Here is a 20,638-nt window from a genome sequence, read left to right as displayed (position 1 = left end):
GTTTTAAAGTTTTGTAGTTTCGGCTCAAAGTTTAATTTGATATTTAATAATGTTCTGCCATTCCGGGGACTTCAGCGCTATGTGATGTCCAAATGAATTTTTCTTTGTTGCGCGTTTTACGATAGAGTTTTAAAGGATCCTAGTCTAAATATTATTCCGAACTGTCACGACGGGTCAGTATTACAGTTTCTGTCTTGTATCATTTTTCCTTCTTTGATGTATTGAAGAACAAGCATTTTTGGACATGAATTGTGAATTGCCTATAATATGATTCTAGTAAGGAAAGCAGCAGTGTCTCAATTACATCTGTAATCACCGGCGTCACCATTACCCTTGCAGATATCAGTGTCTACATTAAATTTGCAGTTACCAGCGTTAGCAGTATCTTTATTACGCATGTAGACACTAGGGTCTCCATTTTAAACTCCTGCAGTCAGCAGTATATCGATTACTCTTGTTGATACTTGTGTCTCCATAGCACCTTCTTGTTGAAGTTTGTGCGTTTTGCATTTGTATCATATATGTTAAATAAAGAATATTTAAAACTAACTTTTATTCAAGGGCTTATGATATTTCGTCGTTTCGGTCAATGGAAAGTTGACACAGCTTAAATTTACAATAATTTCCAGTTAAACATAATTGTTAGTGTTATCATAACTCTTTTTAAACAATTTTGTTTCGGTTATCTTTTCCGGTATAGTAACTTCGATGTTAGAAAAGGAAATGCCACTCACACTGTCTAAACGAACAAGAATATTACACCATTTTGAGCTTTGGTCAGTCTTTTTTTAGTACACTATATATCATTTTTGAAATAGCACAGAGAACCGTTGGTACCGTACACGTAAGTTCGGTGTGCTCGTAATTTCTCGACGGTTCCGATATAATACTGTGAGATATTCTGTATACTAGATAGTTTTACATCCAACATGAAAATGACCAGGAAATAACTAGTTTCGCCGCTGAAGCACATGTCAGCATTTGTAGACAGGAAAATGGGTTTCTACTCGTGTTTATATTTGATTGCTTTTATTACGTATATACACCGCATTCAGGCTTGATCACGTCAATGCCAAGTTTCCAATTTATGCTACCAGGTTACACAGTACTTACTAAGTGAATCCATTAAGTAGATATTTATTGGGCAAATATGGTGGATATTAATGGTCCCCAACAGTATATAGGTTATAGAATTAACGGGAACATTCATCCAAGTTTTTTTTCTGTAACGCTAACGAAAACATGAAATAAGTCTCTGAAATAAGAAAAGTTGAGACAATGTAACTGGCATACAATGGAATACATATTACAACTTGCTTGATATGCATAGTACCCAGTTACCGAACTGTGCTTTTTAGGTGGGAAATGCGCGATTGAGATGGGTAAGTATATTTTTGCGTTCGTGATAGTGGTTCTTATATACTTTTATGTACAGGTAAGCTACAACATTGATAGTGGCATTTTCTATCTGGACTGGTGTCAGTGTTATAACCTACTAGTATAACATTGAAAGTGTATGTGGGCGCTCTTCAGAAGTACCAGTGCGCCAGAACGAAATGGCAGAAATCAGCCACCATAGGATTCATCTGGCGTGACAATTGTTTATTTACATTGTCCTGTATCTTTGGAACGTGGTAGAGAAAAATAGTGAGGAACGATGCAACAATGAATACTTTAAACTTCTCATTCGTGTTTTTGCCACTGATTTTGCCAAGATTGTGCCTCATTGGATTCCTTTTTCATCTTTCCTTTGTCTTTGTTGTCCGTATGTTTTCCTATGTCTAATGATGTATTTTTACGTGTTTTCATGATGTACACATCCATGCATTCGCAAATATTGGGGTTTGGTTTGAAGCGGCTGGGATCTATCAACGTTTTTATAGGATTGTTGTCCTTGAGATACGCTTCTGAAAGGTTTATGAACAAGAGTTTACATGAATTCAGAAAATAAAATAGTGTTAAGTGTTAAAGGCAGAGGAATTTTGTTATGTTTTATTTATTCTAGTATAATGTATAGTTATAAAACAAAATGGACAAGAAACAAGTTACATTCATGAAACTAAAAGGCATTTAAGAAGTTTCTCTAAAACTGGCAGCCAGTAGAGATGCAAGAGGTTATTGTGAAGAAACCATTTCAATGTGGTTTTTTTTTCTAACTTTAACTAAGGTGGCAACTGAAAGAAGTCAAACTGAACCGAAAGGGTATTTACAAAAATGCTACAGCGAAAGTTAAGTGAAACAGAATTTCTATTTATAGCTGTGGCTGCCGCTACATGGGTTTGAGCAAAACGATTTGAACAAAATTAGGAGAAGTAAATACACGTATGCTACAAAGTCTGGTGAAGATTTATCAGAGACAGTTGCTCAAAGACACTTTTCTATCATTAACTTTAGCTGTCCCTAAAAGAGGATCTTGAAGTTGTTCTTGAGAAGAAGTCTTATAAAGTTCTTTTTTTATCAATTTTTATCTCTGTCGCTGTGTTGCCCCCTTAACGAGACCAAGCACAACTTCTTGAAATCCATTTTTGGAAATGCATGCATAAACGCTACGGGCCAAGTTTGGTGATGATCCATCAAGTGATTCACTGGAGGAAAAGAAGATCTTTCAAGGATGCTTGAAACCGAGTTTGGTGATTATCAATTACTAGTCAGTGTTTCATACGAAGTCATTTAAGGTGTGTGTGGGTTTTTTTTTATTTTTACTTATCGCGGTTCTTAATAGGGGCCAAGCTGAGCCTTGTGAACAAATACAAGAGAGGACACCAATAGGATGCTACCGAACATGTTTGGTAATGCTTTACAAGTGTTTAATGATAATTTGTTGTTGTTGTTGTTTTTTTTTCTTCTATTTTAGCCCCGGCGATATAAAGACAGGATATGTAATGATGATCCATCAAAAGATTCAGGACGAGAAGTTTTTTTCTTGTTTATCATTAGCTATGTCAGTCCCTAAAATGGATCAGGTGGAACAATTTTAATAATTTGAGCGTAGACCTTACATGGATAATACAGACCGGGTTCGGTGATTAACCATCTAGTGGTTCATGAGCTGAAGTCGCTATTTGTTTTCTATTTTTCTACATGTATTTTTAGCTCTGACCACCCCTAACAGGAACCAAACGGAACCATCTAAACAACTTGTATAGAAGACCTTATAGGAGTACTATTGACCAATTTTAGTGACGATCGTCTGGTAGAAGCAGAAATTTACCCCTAAGATACTAGATAAGACGATTTACGATTTAAAGAGAAACAGTATGGAAATATAGTATAACTGTTTTATTTCATATGATTCCTTTTACAATTTCAATTCTTATTCAAAAACAGTCAGCCAACGACGACATCATTTTCCCTGGGAATAGATAGATACAATATATAGCGATAAATACACAGTCTAAAGCGTCATATTGCAATATATTTTCTTGCCTTTACAAGATATTTGTGACATTTTCAAAGAGTTCAAGTAAAAAATGTTACTATATTCATCTGTGATATCTTACCTGACATCTAGAAAAGAAATAAGGGCAACCCGACATTCACTTAAACAAAATATATTTAAATTGGTAGGCATTTTACTTCAAGGCTATGACTTGTAATGTGGATGTCAACTTGGCGAACACATCACATCCTTGCTGAATTTTGACTTTCAAGCAAAATAAAAAGCTGAACTTTTTGCAATCAATCTATTAAAACAATAGGCCGTTTGGTTTGTATGACACATCACACTACATGTATAAGCATGCCTTTTAGTACAAACGTTCTTAGGCATTAATTAGAACTTTGATAACCTGTTCTTATGTAAACATCTTTGCAACGTTAGTAGCCATTTAGTTTATGCAGAATACAGAATACAAATTTTATCCCAAGTCGGTATGTGTACATAGCAAATAAAGATTTAGATTTATAAATATAAAAGAATTCGTAAGTTATTGATAAGAAACGTTAACATGCACTAGTAAGTAGATATCTAACCTTATTGTCAGAAAACAAAATCATACAAAGAAAAGACAGTGAAACAAGTGCGTTTTAAGATGATTGTTAGTAATACTGCTAATCAATCTGATAATATTTTTGGCCTTTGCGACAACATATTTTCAGAAAACTTCATGGTGCTTTAAATGCATGTAGACTATTTATCTGACAACAAACAATTGCATATTGCACATTCATTTTACAGTATGGTACGGTATACAAATATGAAGCGTACCTATTTTTGTGGGTTGGGGCGGGATTGGGGCGGACGTACGGAAAACCAGGAAAAAAAACGTTCTTTTGAGGACGACATGTAAGCATAACATCTGAATCATTTAAATTTGACATCGTCTAACAGTTAAAAATGCAACGCTTCTTAATATAAGACTATTTCAAATTAATACGCCTGTACGTCGTCGAATTAAGCCTTCCTTGATTTCATTTGACTGACAATCAGTGTTTTTCTACAACTACAAAGCAATTTGCAAAAAAAAAAACATGTTTTGGTGGTTTACTATGGAAGATTGATATTTAATTTGGTTGATACCTCTCTTTCTCGCACATGTAATGTAATTGTCCATTACAGTTCCAATCATTCCATTTACCACCTGAGGCATAGAGAAATACTGCACAATTTTCATTTCCTTTTACATTATTTGGCTCACCAGTATGCCAGTTGCTGAACCCAGCGGTACTCAGTTTGACTTTACTATCCATCCACATCCAGATACCTTCTTCTTGAATGTCACTGAGACCAATAATTTAACAGTAGTATTCTAAAATGAAAAAAACACATTTATAAAAATAGCCAGACATTCTAAATCAATACATATGTGGATATACATTTGTATTGATGTTACAATTTTGTGAACTGAAATATTGCATTGTTATACAAAATACTCTGACTTACTCGTAATAATGGCGCTAGATTCCAAGATCGAAAAATATATGTCTGATTGTACAGTACAGTAAAACTCACACTGAACTCGATTATGAGAAAATCTCGGTTATAAGGAACTCATTGTTCTTGTCAGATTTTCCCCTATATATTCTTTGTGAAAACTACACGGATATAACGAACTCGGACATAGCAAAACCTTGGTTGTTAGGAACAGATTTGTGTGGCCTTACATGATATTTCGCTCGATTATAACGAACTTAGTCCGTAATTTAAAGATTTACTGCCATTTGTTACACACTAAATAGGCAAATTCATAAGTTCTTTGCTAAATGCATGACTGCATTATTTTGTGTTATGATCAAGTCATCCATACTTTGAATAATTACAATGTTTTATTTAAACAACTTTATCTCTAACATACAACAATAGGTGAGAAAAATACGTTGTCACCGCGTTTTGTCATTGTGCGATGAGTGCCAACATCGCATTTATAATTAGCATACATCTTAATTTCAAACATTTAATCAAGTGAGATAAAGCTAAAGTATTATGAAAGTACATTGCTGTATTGATCATCTTAATAAAATTCCAAAATTATTGAAAGCAGTTACTTCCCTTGATATACCCTTCACACGGAGGTAAAGAATTCAACGTTCAAATTTTATTGGAACGCGGCTTTGGACTGGTTTGAAAAAGTGTAAGTCAATGAGGCATAAGCCAATTGGATGAAAAGGTAGTGTTCACAATCATAAAATGTTTTATTCTTAAAATAGAAAGAAAAACAGGAATCAAAGCGGAAATTGTTAGCCCTGAGCCATCTGTAATAATTGGAAAAAGAATAGTTGCAAACACACGCTTCAGATTGTCCACAATAGGTGTCAGGTAAGCATTCTCGGCAGCTGTCTCGATTTCCACCAATTTTCCACCCATTGTCTTACACATATACTGAAGATATGACGAAAACACATCAATTCAGATGCTGATGATGCGTACCTGTATACCTTAGTTTGCACAATGAGAGATTTATTTGCATCGTGAAAATGACAATTATTTGTACTAAAAAAATGTATTAACGCTTTTAAAAATTGAAAATGTGAACTAATATGTAGACATCTATACGCGTAAGTTAAACTCATCTATGAAAAACTGAAATAATCAAACCTTTGATCTAATCTGTCGCAGAAACATGTTGAACAAAAAACAAAACAAAATAAGGATAATATTATTGTTTCACAATAAAATGCTAATAATGATGCAAAATGTTACGGCGGCCCCAGTCCACGGTTCAAGGTCGTGGCTAAAATGGTAGCACGTTGAGTCATGCCGCATCCAACCATTTGGACAACACCCTAAAAGTGTAAATGTATGCAAGATATAGTGTTCATGAGTAACAAATATTTTGATCTTATATGTAAAACAAACAAATTTTCTTTTGAGTAAATTCAAATAGTACTTACATATCCCAAGAACTAAAGTTAGAAATACAAACACCCTCATAACGTTGAATATTACGAGATGCACTATTTCAAATTTTTCGCATATTTCATGATCTTATCTCACATTTAGGTTAAATTCAGTTCTTATCTCTACTTCAAAGTAGTAGGCTATTTCATTGAAAACATATTGTTCGAGTAGAATCTTTTCGACATGAAATTTCTGACAATCTTTGTAAAACATTAATGCTGCGAAACGATAGAAATTTCATGTAGAAGAGGACACATCATGAAAGGCAATGCCAAATACAACCATCTGCTTGCTGGATACAATATTATTCAAACAAAGGTTACCGTAATATCCATTTACGTAAGACTTGGTACGCTTTGGATATATTCTTGCAAAAACAACAATATCATCAATAGTTATAGCAGAACACATTTATCCCTAAAAGCAGCCAAGAAAATTGAAATAAAATCGTTTCCATCTACAGCTTCAGCTCACTTTTCAGTTGAATATCAAGGTAAATTGTTTTCTTTGTTTTCGTAATAAAGTTACTGGTTGATTAGTAGGTAAACTTCAGAGCTTCTCTAGGTATTTGACTATTTTTCTGCCTTTATATTGTTTTCGTGTTTCGTATTTTTTGTTTAGGCTAGTAATGACAATCGCCTTTCAAATTTTCCGTTATTTACGTATGCGATTTTCGCCATTCTCCGGATGTTGTTTGAAATCATTTTATGGATGTGGCTGAAGGATGCCGATATTTCATACGATGATATGGAATCGCACGGAATTATGGGTTCAATACCTTAAAGAACTACATCAATTATGTTACCGAACAAAACGATGAATCATCATATTCGCATTCCCTCCTAGCAAATATTAATTTGCACATTGTTGTATTCTTAAATGTATATTTATAATATATATTGTACTTGGAAGTCAAGTTTTCAGTTAAGTAATTATTATAATTTTTCCAAATTGTATAAATAAAATATTTTAATTCTGTAGTCTTTAACTGAAGTTAAACAACTCTAAGAAGCACAGCTTGGGATCACGTTTAGATTTTTCAAGATTACGGACAGTTCTCATGCAGATTAGTAGATGCTGTTTATTTTGGTTCTTATCTTATCATTTTCATCTCTGTAAATTACATTTCTTCGTTGTTCTTGTGTCCAGATGTCCCATGTTCCTTTAAGAACAACGCAACATCGGCGCATAGTTATCTCGGTTTAACCAATGGATAACTTGAATAGAGACCTATTAAGTGAATCCAATAAGAAGATAGTTATTGGGCAATACAGTTTAAGATATCAAAACTATAAATAGGCTTTAAATCACTAATTAAACTTGCCGAAAGTTCATCAAGTTTTCTCTGTACCGCTAACGAAAACATGAAGTACGCGGATTGACTCTGCAATGAGAAATATTGAGACAATGTAACTGGTGCAAGATGGAATATATATTACCACTTGTTCAATATGCATAACACCCAGTTACTGAACTGTTCTTTTTAGGTGAAAAATGCGCGATTTGAATGGGTAAGTATATTTTCGCGTCCATAATTATGGTTCTTATAGTGTACCTACCTACAATTTCAATGTTTGTTTTTCTAAATTTAGCTAGGCAGCCAAGCTTAACAGAAAGAAGACTTTTCAGGACTGCTACACAGAAAGTTTAGTGAACAGATCATATTGAGATATTTCTATTTATAGCTGTGGTTGTTGCCTAAATGGGGTTTGAGTAGAACCATTTGAACAAAGTTAGAAGAAATTCATACTCGAATGCTACAAAATCTTTAACATTTATGAAAGGAAGTTCTTCAATTTTTTTTTTCAATTTTTAACTCTAGTGGTCCATCAAGGGGTTCAACAGTATCATTTTATAATATTTAAGAGAGGATCTTACAATCATACTAAAGCCAAGTTTGATGAAGATCCATCAAGTGATCCTTCAGAAGAAATCGTTTAAAACTTCAGTTTTCATTTTCTTCTATTTCTGTCGTTCGCATAATTAGAACAAGTACAACTTCTTGAAAAACATTGTTAGTGGTCCATGCATAAACGATACGGGCCAAGTTTTATGATCCATCAGAAAGACAGAACTTTCCATTGATGCTTAAGACCGACTTTGGTAATGATCCATTAAGTGATACATACGAAGTAATTTAAGGATTTGCTATTTTTAGCTCTGATGGTTCCTAACAGGGCCAATCTGAACCTTGTGAACAAATTCAAGAGAGGACCTTATAAGGATGCTACCGAAACGTTTGGTAATGTTTTGATAAGATGTTTTTTTTTTTATCTTAGCTCTGATAGTCTCTAAAAGGGACCTAGCCAAACAAAGAGAAGACTTTTCAAGCACGCTTCAGACCAAGTTTGGTCAAACTACATTTAGCTCTGGTTATCCTAACTTTTAAGGCCTTACCAGAATTCTACATACCAAGTTTAGTGATGATCTGTTGAGTTGTTCAAGATGAGAAGTTTAGAATTCTACATACCAAGTTGAGTGATGATCCGTCGAGTGGTTCAAGATGAGTTGTTTTCTCTTTTGTTTTTATCTCTGACAGCCACTAAAAGGGTCAAGCGGAACTATTTCAATACTTCAATCGTAAACCTTACAAGGATAATACAGACCAGGTTTGGTGATTATCCATCTGGTGAATCATGAGCAGAAGTCGCTATTTGTTTTCTGTTTTTAGCTCTGACCACCCCTAACAGGAACCAAGTGGAACCATTTGAACAATTTGAATTGAAGATTTTATAACGATACTGTTGATCAAGTTTAATGATGATCATCTAAGAGAAGCACAGATTTACTCCTAAGATACTAGACTAGACGATTAACGATTTAAAGAGAAACAGTGTGAAATACATAATATAACTGTTTTATTTCTTGTGATTCATTTTACAATTTCAATTCATATTCAAAAACAGTCAGCCAACTATGATATCATTTTCCCTAGAAATAGACAGATACATAAAATACACAGTCTATATATTACGAATAGCGTCATATGGCAATATGTTTCCTTGCCTATTCAGAATTTTTGCTACGTTGTCAAAGAGTTCAAGTAGAGGATGTCACTCTTATTATCTGTGAGATCTTACTAGATATCTAAAAATAAGAATTTACAGCAACCCGACATTCACTAAAACAAAATATTTTTAAACCAGTCAACCTTTTACTACAAAGCTATGACTTGAAATGGGGATGCCAACTCGGCCAACACATCATATCCTTGCTGACTTTTCACTTTCACGCAAATTTTAAACAAGAGGGTCATGATGACCCTGGATCGCTCACCTGGGTAATATGAACTACATGCTTCAAATGTCAAACTGAAAGTAGGTCAATAGGTCATTTTCATGGTCACTGGAAGTCTGTTTAAGAGCGGTGTGCAAAACTGTATATGTCATCCAAATTTCAAGGCTGTATCTTAAAAATCCAAAAAGTAGGTCAGTTGGTCAAGGTCAAAGTCAAATGACCCTTATTACTTGGGGTAACCAGGTAATTATAATAAAACAGTCTAGGAAATATGATGAGATAGTTTTTAAAATATTTTTTTCTATATAACTCATATAACAATTGACCCCCAGGGCAGGGCCTCTTTTACCCCAGGGGTATAGTTAGAAAACCACGAAGCAATACTAAATACCAAATATCAAAGGCCTAGGCCTTGAACTTTCAGACAAGAAGATTTATAAAGTTTTTTTATATAAGTCTATGTAATATTTGTAACTCCCATGGCAGGCCCTCTTTTCAATCAAGGGTAGATGACCACATGGCCTAGGTCTTGTACTTTCAGACAATAAGATTTTTTTCCTATACCAGTCTATGTTAAACTTATGAACTCCAAGGAACTCTTCAACCCAGGGGCATAATTTGAACAATCTTTATAGAGGACCATTAGGTAATATCACATGACAATTATTGAAGCTCTATGCCTTGCGGTTTTGGACAAGAAGATTTTCAAACGTTTTCCTTTCGGTTGCAAAGGCAACCAGAGTTCTGTGTGGAATTCAATTCTTTGAGCAATTTTAAAGAGAATCATCAAACAAACATCCCTGTGAATTTTCATAAAAGTTTGCCTGACGGTTATGGAGGAGATGTTGTTTAAAGGGAAGTGGGGGTGGGATGGGGCGGCTGGACGTACGGACAACCAGGAAAAACGTTCTTTTGAGGACGACATGTAGGCATAATGTCTGCATCGTTTAAATCTTACATCGTCTAACTGTTGAACTGCGATGTTTGTTAATATAAACCTATTTCTAATTAATAAGCATGTACGTCGTCGAATTGAGTATTATTTCATGATAGTTTTCTATATTACACATGGAAGATTGATATTTAATTTGATCGATACCTCTCTTTCTCGCACATGTAATGTGATTGTCCATTGCATTGCCAGTCATTCCATTTACCACCTGAGTCATGGTTAAATGTTACACAATTTTCATTTCCGTGTGAATTAGTTGGCTCCCCAGGAAGCCAGCTGCTGAACCCAGAGGTACTCAGTTTGACTTTACTGTCCATCCACATTCAGATACCTTCTTCTTGAATGTCACTTAAACCTAATAAGTATCCAGTAGTTCTCTGAAAAGGAAACACAATCATAACAGAAATCTGGCATTATAAATCTACACATACTTACATATTTGTATTGATCAATTTTCTGTTACAAGCTTATGTAATACTTTCCTATTTGATGGTGCGATGACTAATAGTGTGTAAGACTCCATGATGCTTTTCTCCTAAATCCTACATACAACGGACGGAGGAAGTTGAATTCTGTCTTGCAGCTTTCTTAGTCATGCCCTTAACAGTTAAGCTCTTGGTGCTCTGACTTCAGACAAGTTGTTGAGTACATTGGTGTAATTATACCTTAGATTTACCTTAATTTTATGTTTTACTTAATTAATCTGGTATTTTTGCGCTAATGTTAGAGCCTTTCTCAGCGGGGATTTTATTTACACTGTGTTGTCTATCTAGTTGAAAATAGGGTAAGTGTGAGGTTGGCATGCCCTAAACGCGTTTAAACCCCCAGTTTCCTTTATATAGGTTACTGACCATTCCAAGGCGGTGCCCCTATTTTCAACTGGTTTTCTGTCTGTCTCGTATTGTTTGTTGCGTATGTTTTCTTGCTTGATGTAAGCGTTTTACCTCCTCCTCACTACCCCTATCGCCCCCTCCTTTCCCCTTTCATTTGTGCTCTTTTTTTTTTGCATCCCCTCTACCATCACTTCTACCCTCTCTATCTATACTTTGCATAAATTTATATGTACTTGTTAGACTTTTGAAGCAACCCGTCTGTAATATTTTTCCAATACAGCTTCTTTTTGTTGTGGGCTTCCTGTGCAAGTGCGTGGCTCTGAGGATGTGTTTTTGGTGTTCTATGCTTCCGAGAAATCAACCCTTACCTATACTTCTGTTATATAAGTGATTAAACTGAGGTATGGCATTGTTGTACAAAAACCTCTGACTCTGATCCCAAGATCGAAAAATACATAACCTATTGTACTGTACAGTAAAACTCACTTACACTGTGCTCGGTTGTAAGGAAATCTCGGTTTTAAGGAACTCATTTTTCTTGCCCGCTTTTTTCTCAATATATTCAATTTGAAAACTACACGGATATAACGAACTCGGATATAACAGACGACTCGGTTATAAGGAACACATTTCTGTGTCCTAACTTGATATTTAGCTATTTAGTTCGAAATTTCAAGATTTACTGTCATTTGTAACACATTAAATACGCTAGATGTGTAACTGCATTATATTTATTTAATGATCAATTCATGTATATTTTGAATAATTACAATAATTTATTTAAACAACTTTTAAAATCTCTAACATAAAACAAAAGATGAATAAAATATGTCGTAAACTCTCCTTGCCATTGGGCGACGTTTTTATAATTAGCATACATCTTAACTCCAAATATTTAATCAAGTGATATAAAGCTAAAGTATCATGAAAGTACATTGCTCATCTGATCATCTTAATTCAAATTCTAAAATCATGAAAAGCAGTTACTTCCCTTGATATAATGATTCGCCGTCCATATTTAATTGAAACTCGGCTTTGGATTGGTTTGTAAAAGTGTAAGAGTCAATGAGACATAGGCTGATTGGATAAAACGGTAATGCTTACAACCATAAAATTTGTGTCAAAATCTAGCAATGCATTGTTTTCTGTGATATATGTCTGACTGAATGCATGACTTTTCAATTGTGACTTTAAAAGAGTAGGTGTCAGTACGCATGTGGCCTGAAACTATGCGATTCAGCAATGGGAGAAGTTGTGTTTGAAGAGAAATTGTGCGGGAAAAGTGGATAGGTTAGGTTTATTCAAATTTTGGTGTCTGAAGTGTTAATTTATTAGAGGAATCACATTTTTATCTCTCATTTAGATCTCTCGGTTTTGGGGTATGTGACTGAGTCATTTCTTAAAATGAAAGCCTATGGAAAATTAATAGCAGCGCCTGACCATAATTTGTATTTTTTTAATTATTACCAATACTGAAATCTGAATCATTTGAATAAAATATCAGAACTAGACCAATGGCAAATCAATATGAAGTCATTAATATTAATGAATATGAATACGTAAGTACAACTCTGTTTTGATAAAACAGCAATTAAACATGTCAAAAATGACTGAAATCACAGTTTTCCCAGACATGTTTGCTATACATCAGATAATCGTTATGCATTACATTTAAAGCGTTGTGTGTTCGCCACAGCTTTTTGTGACCCCAACGAGTTATACTGTAAAACATAGACATTTAATGTAACATTTTGTCCCAAACGAGTCATCATGTGTTCCATATTTCAGAAAGTAGTGTTTCGTTAATAGTAAAACATTTGAGAAACATTTCAGATGATGAGTAAAATCTACAGTCTTCAAGCCAGGCTTTATTGTATATTCTCTATTCAACTGTGTGTTAATGAGAACCTTTATTCTGAATTTTTCACATCCGAGGTATTAAGATTGACCAGGTAATTATGATAAAATTGAAATTTACAGTTTCGTCCTTCAAACAGACAGAAAAACTTTGCATGAATCGAACAAAAAATTTGACAGGGAAACTAGTAGCTCCGATCCGTCTGTAATAATTATAAAAAGAAAAGGTGCAAACACATGTTTCAGATTGTCCACAATAGGTGTCAGGTAAGCATCCTCGGCAGCTGTCTCGATTTCCACCAATTTTCCACCCATTGTCTGACACATATACTGAAGATATGACCTAAACACATAAATTCAGATGCTTATGATGCGTACACGTATACCTTAGTTTGCACAATAAGAAATTTACTTGGATCTTGAAAATGACAATTACTTGTACTTAAAAAAAATGAATTAACGCTTTTATAAATATTTGAAAATATGAATTGATATGTATAAGAATAGTAAAAAATCATCTATGAAAAACTGAAATAATCAAACCTTTGATCTTATCTATCGCAGAAACATGTTGAACAAAGAACAATAACAATAAGTTCACAATAAAATGCTTATAATGATGGAATAAACGTTACGGCGGCCCCAGTCCACGGTTCTAAGTCGTGGCTAAAATGGTAGCACGTTGAATCATGCCGCATCCAACCATTTGGACAACACCCTAAAAGTGTAAATGTATAGAAGTATAATGTAGTTTACAACAATCTTGGTGACACGCTGAAAAAATGTAAATGTAGAGAAATATAATATTGTATCCAGCAATCTTGGCAACACGCAGAAAATTGTAAATGTAGAGAAGTATAAAGTTGTATTCAACACTTAACAGTGTATATATAGAGCGTATTTGTTTGTTTCGGTGTAGGATTAAAGTTTCCCTCACAAGTGAACACAAGATGTAATGTTTACACGAGTGGCATAGCCACAAGTGCAAATATAAGTTAAAGTGTTCATGAGTGATAGATATTTTGATCTTATACATACAGCAAACAAATTTTCTTTTGACAATATCTAAACTGTACTTACATATCCCAATAACTAAAGTTAAAAATACAAACACCCTCATAACGTTGAATATTACGAGATGCGCTAAATGTTACCTATCTTTCATTATAATATGTCACAGATAGGTCAATTTAAATTGTTATCTCTACTTCGAAGGAGTAGGCTAATTCATTGAAAACATTTTAAGATTTCTGAATTCTTTGTTAAACATTAATGCTGCGAAACGATAAGCCCTTTCATATAGAAATTTGCTTCCTATGTAGAAGAGAACACATCATGAAAGGCAATGTCAAATACAATATGGGTTATTACTCTCATTGATAAAATATCCCCGGTTACATTAATCAGCTTCATTTATTTTAAAAAGTTGACAAATCAACAAATCAACAAAGTCTGTTTATCAGTTTTTACCTGTAGAAAGATATATGCATATACGTTATTGAAAATCTTTCAAATGCAATACAACCATCTGCTTGCTGGATACAATTTTATTTAAACAAAGGTAATAACCATTTACGTAGGACTTTGTACAATTTGGACATATTCTTGTGAAAACAACAATATCATCAATAGTTACAGTAGAACACATTTATTCATGAAACCAGCTTAGAAAATTATAATAACAACTTTTCCGTCTACAACTTCAGTTCACTTTCCAGTTGAATATCAATGTGAATTGTTTTCTTTTAATATTTGCTGCCTAATAAAGAATAAACGTGCTGGTTGATACGTAAGTAAACTTCTAAATTTATTAAGATTTTTTAATCTTTTTCTGAAGTCCTACTGTTTTCGTGTTTCGTATTTTTGTTAAGGCTAATAATGGCAATCAGCTTTCAAATTTTGCGTTCGATATAATTATGCGATTTTCGCTATTCTCCGGTTGTTGTTTGAAAATATTGTATAATTTTATTATTGTACTGAGAAACAAGTGGCTGAATAGATAGTTCCTGTTTTCTAAATAACTATATATGATTATGATATGAATAAGATAAGACGAATGTACGGACATTGACGAAAATTTACCGTTAAGGTACCTGCCAAATGTGTACAAAATGGTCACTTACGCTTAATTTTAATAGCCACCATTTCAAATATTAACTGATCCAGTTTAAGGCGGGGTCAAACGTTTTATGAAATCTTATGCGCTAAAATCTTCACAAAGTATTGTAAACATTTTATTATATTTAGAAAATATACATTTTTGGAAAGGTATTTTAAATCTGTGAATATATAAAAACTGATCATAATTCTTATAATTGTAAAGACATATAAATCAATAAATGTAATATAATACCTAACACAGCATCAAGTTGTAAACAAGACTCTCGGATCGTGGCGGCTCTCTGTACTCTGTTTTACTGCACTTCATGCAGTATTGCCAGTGTCAGTTAATGGTGTCACAGAATTCTGACAGCACAGAGAAGAACCAATTATAAGCAATATCAAGTACATATTTTGTCATTCTAACGGCTTATACAATAATGATAATTGCAGTATTAGGGTTTCTACAGTGAACGAAGCAGAGAATGAAACAGTCCTGCTGTCTAACCTTGCAAACAAATTGACGGATTCTATTCAGTAATATTGTTTACGTTTCCAAACACATTTAAGGAGCATGAATTTAGTTTTGCATCATTTCTATATACAAAAGAGTTATGTTTTTGAAGAAATGCGTTTATTTTGACATAACAGCGGAAAAAAGCGAGATCTTTTCCTCTGTAAAATTTGAACATTTATTAGCGATGCTGGGTGAAATCTATCGTTCAATGCCTAAAGGAATATGATCAAGCATAGAAGGCATTGGCGTACGACTGAAGCGCTTAAATGTGAAACTGAATAAGATGAAAGCCAAAATAAAAGACATCTACCACTCTTAATGTGAATTTTCCGCCATAACAGACCTCTGAGACTCGTTCCCTACGATGTGGTCACCAGTCTAAGGGACATGTCGGCCTACATGTACCGTTTATGATGTTTAGCTTTACCACTTATGTATTTTGGTGATCCTTATAACTTATGAGTTTGTAGTGTGGGTCTTTTCTTTAAATATGATTTTCTCTTCCATAATACTTGTTTTGGTTTTACTATCCATTGTCTAATATTTTGTTTGTTTTTTCTTGTTTATGTTAATGTCTTATGTTTTTCTTTAATATTTGTTTTAAAGTTGCATACTCTATTCGATGTTCTCAAAACAGAAACTTGTACCGATTTATTCTGCATAGGTGTCGTTCAACATTTCTTTGTTTATACTTTAATCTGGATCCTAATATTCTAAGTTTGTTTTGTCTATAGCGTAGTTCACACATTCGCCTGTCTCATTTATAAATGTTTTAATTGTGTTCCTTCTTTTTCATTAGTTTTGGAAACTTGCTTGTCCATGTCCTATGTCTTAAAGCAGCATATTTCTTTGCAACTCCACCTTTCTTGATCATAATGAGTCAACAAAATATCAAATCATTACCAACTATTATTTCAGAACTGTCTAAAAATATTCAATGTCTATGATAGTTCATCTGATCTGGCATAATTTATTTCCTATATTTAAAAGCAGAGGTGTTGATTAATTATGATATCTGTATATAGACACAAAATGACAAATTAGTACAACACTAACTGCACAAAGCACATCGACAATGAGATAACCGTCTATAGATAATACTTGTTTATTAAACTGTTCACCAAATCCGTGTGAAAAAAAGGAATGCCTTCAATAATTTAAGCACATTGTCTACCTATATATTTTGTTTGTCTACTACGAGCACGAAAACGACAATAATCAATGCTTTCTTACTGAAAAAGAATGAAATAACAAAGAAAGGGTTTGAGAAAAGGAAGAAAAGGGCTTTCGCTCCAGTCATGTACTTAATTGATGAAAACAACTTGATAATGTTTAAAAGACGAAGCTATAACTATAGAATGAAAATTAGAAAGAGAATTTCTTTGGTTAAATGAATGAAAGGGTTTGAACAGTATTATGGCTACAAACCCTCTCTCCCAAGGCCAGTTGCTGAAGTACACCCCATGCTATCTAATATAAATACAATCAGAGACTACACTTGATACTGATTTTTCACAAAACATGAAATTATAGTAAAGTTTGAGGAAAAGGCTCTCGCGTGAATGTATTTGTCAATATGCAAGAGACTTTCATCATATAGTATATTATAACCATATGCATTGTTTTCAACAGAACTGCAAAGTGGGTTAACCTGAGCCTTAAGATACGGATAAACTAATCGGTCAAGATAGCGGCGCGTCAAAGTTTACAAAATCATCCAGTGGTGTATTAAACAATGCACATTGTATAGATCTGTTCAACGCGGATTATTGATTTAAAGGTTTTTAAATCCCTTAATACACTATTTCAATCACTTTCAAAAGTACAATAGCGCACATAATGCCTTTATCGGATATGTTCGTAACTGTTGAAAGATTAAATAACACTTTAATATATGTACAATATTAGAAACTTGGATTGATATCAGTGATTTAAACATTAAATGTCAACTATAAACGGGAGTGGAAATTAAAAATATTTTGAAAAATAAATAAACAGACGTATTAATCTGAAGAAAACTGTATAAATAAAACAACAGTGAAACTTTTCAAAAACAGGATAATTTAGTTTCTTTGTGTAATATACTTAGATAAAAAAAAAAGAGAAAAAAATAAAAGAAAAATTTCATTGCGTCAAGGTTTTTTAGCAAATAATGGGAGAGTTCAAGACATCATTCAATTCAATCCTTAGCAGGGATTTAAAACACATTTACAGTGGCTTCCCGCAGGTTCTCAAATACAGGCATTCTGCGCCGTATCCAACACAAGAACAACTCAAGCTCAAGGTTTGTATAACTACAGCATCAGTGTTTGAAGGTTCTGTTGCGCTCTCAAGGTATTGGGGATTACCTTTTACTTATTTTTCCAGAAACAGGACAGACAATGTATTTTGGCTTTTTATTACCTATTTATGTACTTGTGATTGTTTAATATAATTGCAACATAGGTGATTTAATTCAATATAGGAATTTGCCTAAACTAGTTTTAGAGAACGAGGGAGAGTAACAAAGTTAAGTATTTGTGTACATGTTCAGTATTAACGCGAACACATATTTCGCTTTACTATTACATGGACTTGACAGGAATTTCTCTAAACGGTAAATGCGTTCATTTATTACAGATTACATTATGCCATTTTGATATACTTGCCTACAGTTTTAAACTGAGCTTGCGTCAGTATAACGTTACTTATATACAGTTAATTCATGTCTTAGTTTGTAATATTTCGTTTGTCTATTTCCAGGAAGAGAATAACCATCTGAAAACATATGTTCTCAAATCTTCCGAGTTTGTTCCAGAATACAGTTGTCTCATACCACGTGCGCCAGCCTTCCGGATTCTTTCCCGCCATGAGGTTGATGGGGTCGTTACTCGCCTGACAACTCCCACAATAGCAAGCAGAGGTATATAAGTGACCTTAAATCACCATCGTTCGTAGTTAATGGCATTGCATTTGGAAACAAACTGACGTTATTTGTGTTGTTGCTTTTTTTCCATTCGGCCTTATCTTTTGTTACATGTACATTTTGTTGAAAATTGAATGGTTTTGAAAATATGAAAGAGATGTGGTACACGATATATCAAACTATTATACAAACACTAATCAAATTTCGTTATAATTTAACTTAAGTGCTTGAAAGTTGTATGATACAGGTACGCCACGTCATGAAACAATACCAGAAAACATCTCAGATATAGGTAGCATAAACATTAGACAGGATTACAGTTAGTCAGTCTCACAGTCAGTATCAGCTTGAGTATGTTTGTTTGTTTGATTTGGGTTTATCGCCATTTTTCAACAGTATTTCAGTCATATAACGGCGGGCAGTTAACCTAACCAGTGCTCCTGGATTCTGTACATGTACAAACCTGTTCTCCGCAAGTAACTGCCAAGTTCCCCACATGAATCAGAGGTGGAGGACTAATGATTTCAGACACAATGTCGTTTATCAAATAGTCACGGAGAACATACTCCCCGCCCGAGGATCGAACTTTGCAACCCCGCGATCCGTAAACCAACGCTCTACCTACTGAGCTAAGTGGACGGGCAGCTTGAATATGTGAACCAATGCTTGAATATGTGAACCAATGCTTGAATATGTGAACCAATGCAAATGCATAAAAGGAAAAGAGGATACCCTTCATGAATATTTTAATTGATAACGACGTTTATATGGAAGTTGACGCGTACTATTGCCCTTTGATAACAATGGCAGGTCTCCGCCAGTTAGGCTTTCGTCGAACATAGTCCTTATCCTAATCTAGGTATCGGGATGCTTTTGTCAAGTACGGATGTTTTATCTGTCCATGTGAATTAAATAGCAAACACAGTAATCGACGCTGAAAGGTTAGTCAAAGTACATTGCAATATATATTATTAACAAAGCATTTATTACAAGGCAAAGCTGCTTACTATCTTCAATGATGAGTACCTTTGGATAAGATTTTATTTTGTTTTATTTTTTTATAGGTATTTCCTTAACAAGTGATAAAACAATGAGAGAAGAAAAAGAGAAATCGCACTCAAAATATCTCGGACTTCAGAAGATTGATGAACGTGAACAGACAATGCTTACAGAGAGGATGACGCGACCAACCCAGTCTTCGCGCATGCGTGAATACCAGACTAGGCGACAGCTGACGCAAATAGGATAACTGTTGACACGGATTTTTCCTGTTCAAATTACCGAGACAGTATTATTTTACCATGTATTTACATTGCTATTGTTGTTGTTGTCCTTTTTAAATGAAATGTTAAAAACATTGTGTGGTTGCGTTTAGTAGAAGCCATCAAAGAAATTTGTTTACTGTTTTGCGAACGTCTTTCACAAGGTAGTTAAATGTTAAAATCGAAACTATTTATGACAATGTCTTGTTAAGGATATAACTTCAGTTCGAACAATAAAACAAGATACGCTTCTTGTCCATGTGTTTGTATTCATCTAATCTGTCTGAATGATGAGCTACTTAAGTTCAGTTCTCAACAGATAAACATATCTGCTAAATCGATATGTTTATCATGACGGCCCTCTTTGTGGCTATCTTGGTTTGTGTTTTTACTTTTTAAAGGGGCTTGAGATGTTTTTGGTGTACAAACTTAAATCTCTTGGTCTAATAGACACATAATTTGAAGACGCTGAGGTAAAGTTCCGAGGCACCTGACCTCGGGCAATACTAAGCATACGTCATCACAGCTACTGAGGCTAAAAGTTTGTATGAAACAAAATATTCGTGTTTCTGTTTCAGATCAGATTTTTTTCACAACATAGAAATAACGTTAAGTAATTAGAAAAAAATGTAATATAC

General features: G+C 33.9%; 1 protein-coding gene and 2 pseudogenes across 1 annotated transcript; 1 reads left to right on the top strand and 2 right to left on the bottom strand.

Moving 5' to 3' along the window:
- Window positions 1–3,264: 3,264 nt before the first annotated feature.
- On the bottom strand, window positions 3,265–6,422 carry LOC123561496 (perlucin-like protein; annotated as a pseudogene).
- A 3,865-nt stretch (window positions 6,423–10,287) lies between these two features.
- Window positions 10,288–14,336, bottom strand: LOC128548840 (perlucin-like protein; annotated as a pseudogene).
- Window positions 14,337–17,553: 3,217 nt separating this feature from the next.
- On the top strand, window positions 17,554–20,255 carry LOC123561505 (uncharacterized). Its single transcript, XM_045353935.2, has 3 exons — window positions 17,554–18,117; window positions 18,576–18,735; window positions 19,803–20,255. The coding sequence occupies exons 1-3, from the start codon at window positions 17,986–17,988 to the stop codon at window positions 19,985–19,987; spliced, it is 477 nt and encodes a 158-aa protein (XP_045209870.2). The 5' UTR covers window positions 17,554–17,985; the 3' UTR covers window positions 19,988–20,255.
- The last annotated feature ends 383 nt before the right edge of the window (window positions 20,256–20,638 follow it).

This window comes from Mercenaria mercenaria, chromosome 15, assembly GCF_021730395.1.
Source record: "Mercenaria mercenaria strain notata chromosome 15, MADL_Memer_1, whole genome shotgun sequence".
In the NCBI taxonomy this organism is placed as follows: Eukaryota; Metazoa; Mollusca; class Bivalvia; order Venerida; family Veneridae; genus Mercenaria; species Mercenaria mercenaria.
The sequence above is the reverse complement of the archived record's forward strand: the minus strand, read 5'-3'. Positions and strand labels throughout refer to the sequence as shown.

Bases quoted from the DNA above. Each gene is read 5' to 3' on its own strand.
- LOC123561505 (XM_045353935.2), top strand. From the start codon at position 17,986: ATGGGAGAGTTCAAGACATCATTCAATTCAATCCTTAGCAGGGATTTA. The intron at 18,118-18,575 runs GTTTGTATAACT...GTCTATTTCCAG, and splicing joins AAGAACAACTCAAGCTCAAG to GAAGAGAATAACCATCTGAA. The intron at 18,736-19,802 runs GTATATAAGTGA...ATTTTTTTATAG, and splicing joins TCCCACAATAGCAAGCAGAG to GTATTTCCTTAACAAGTGAT.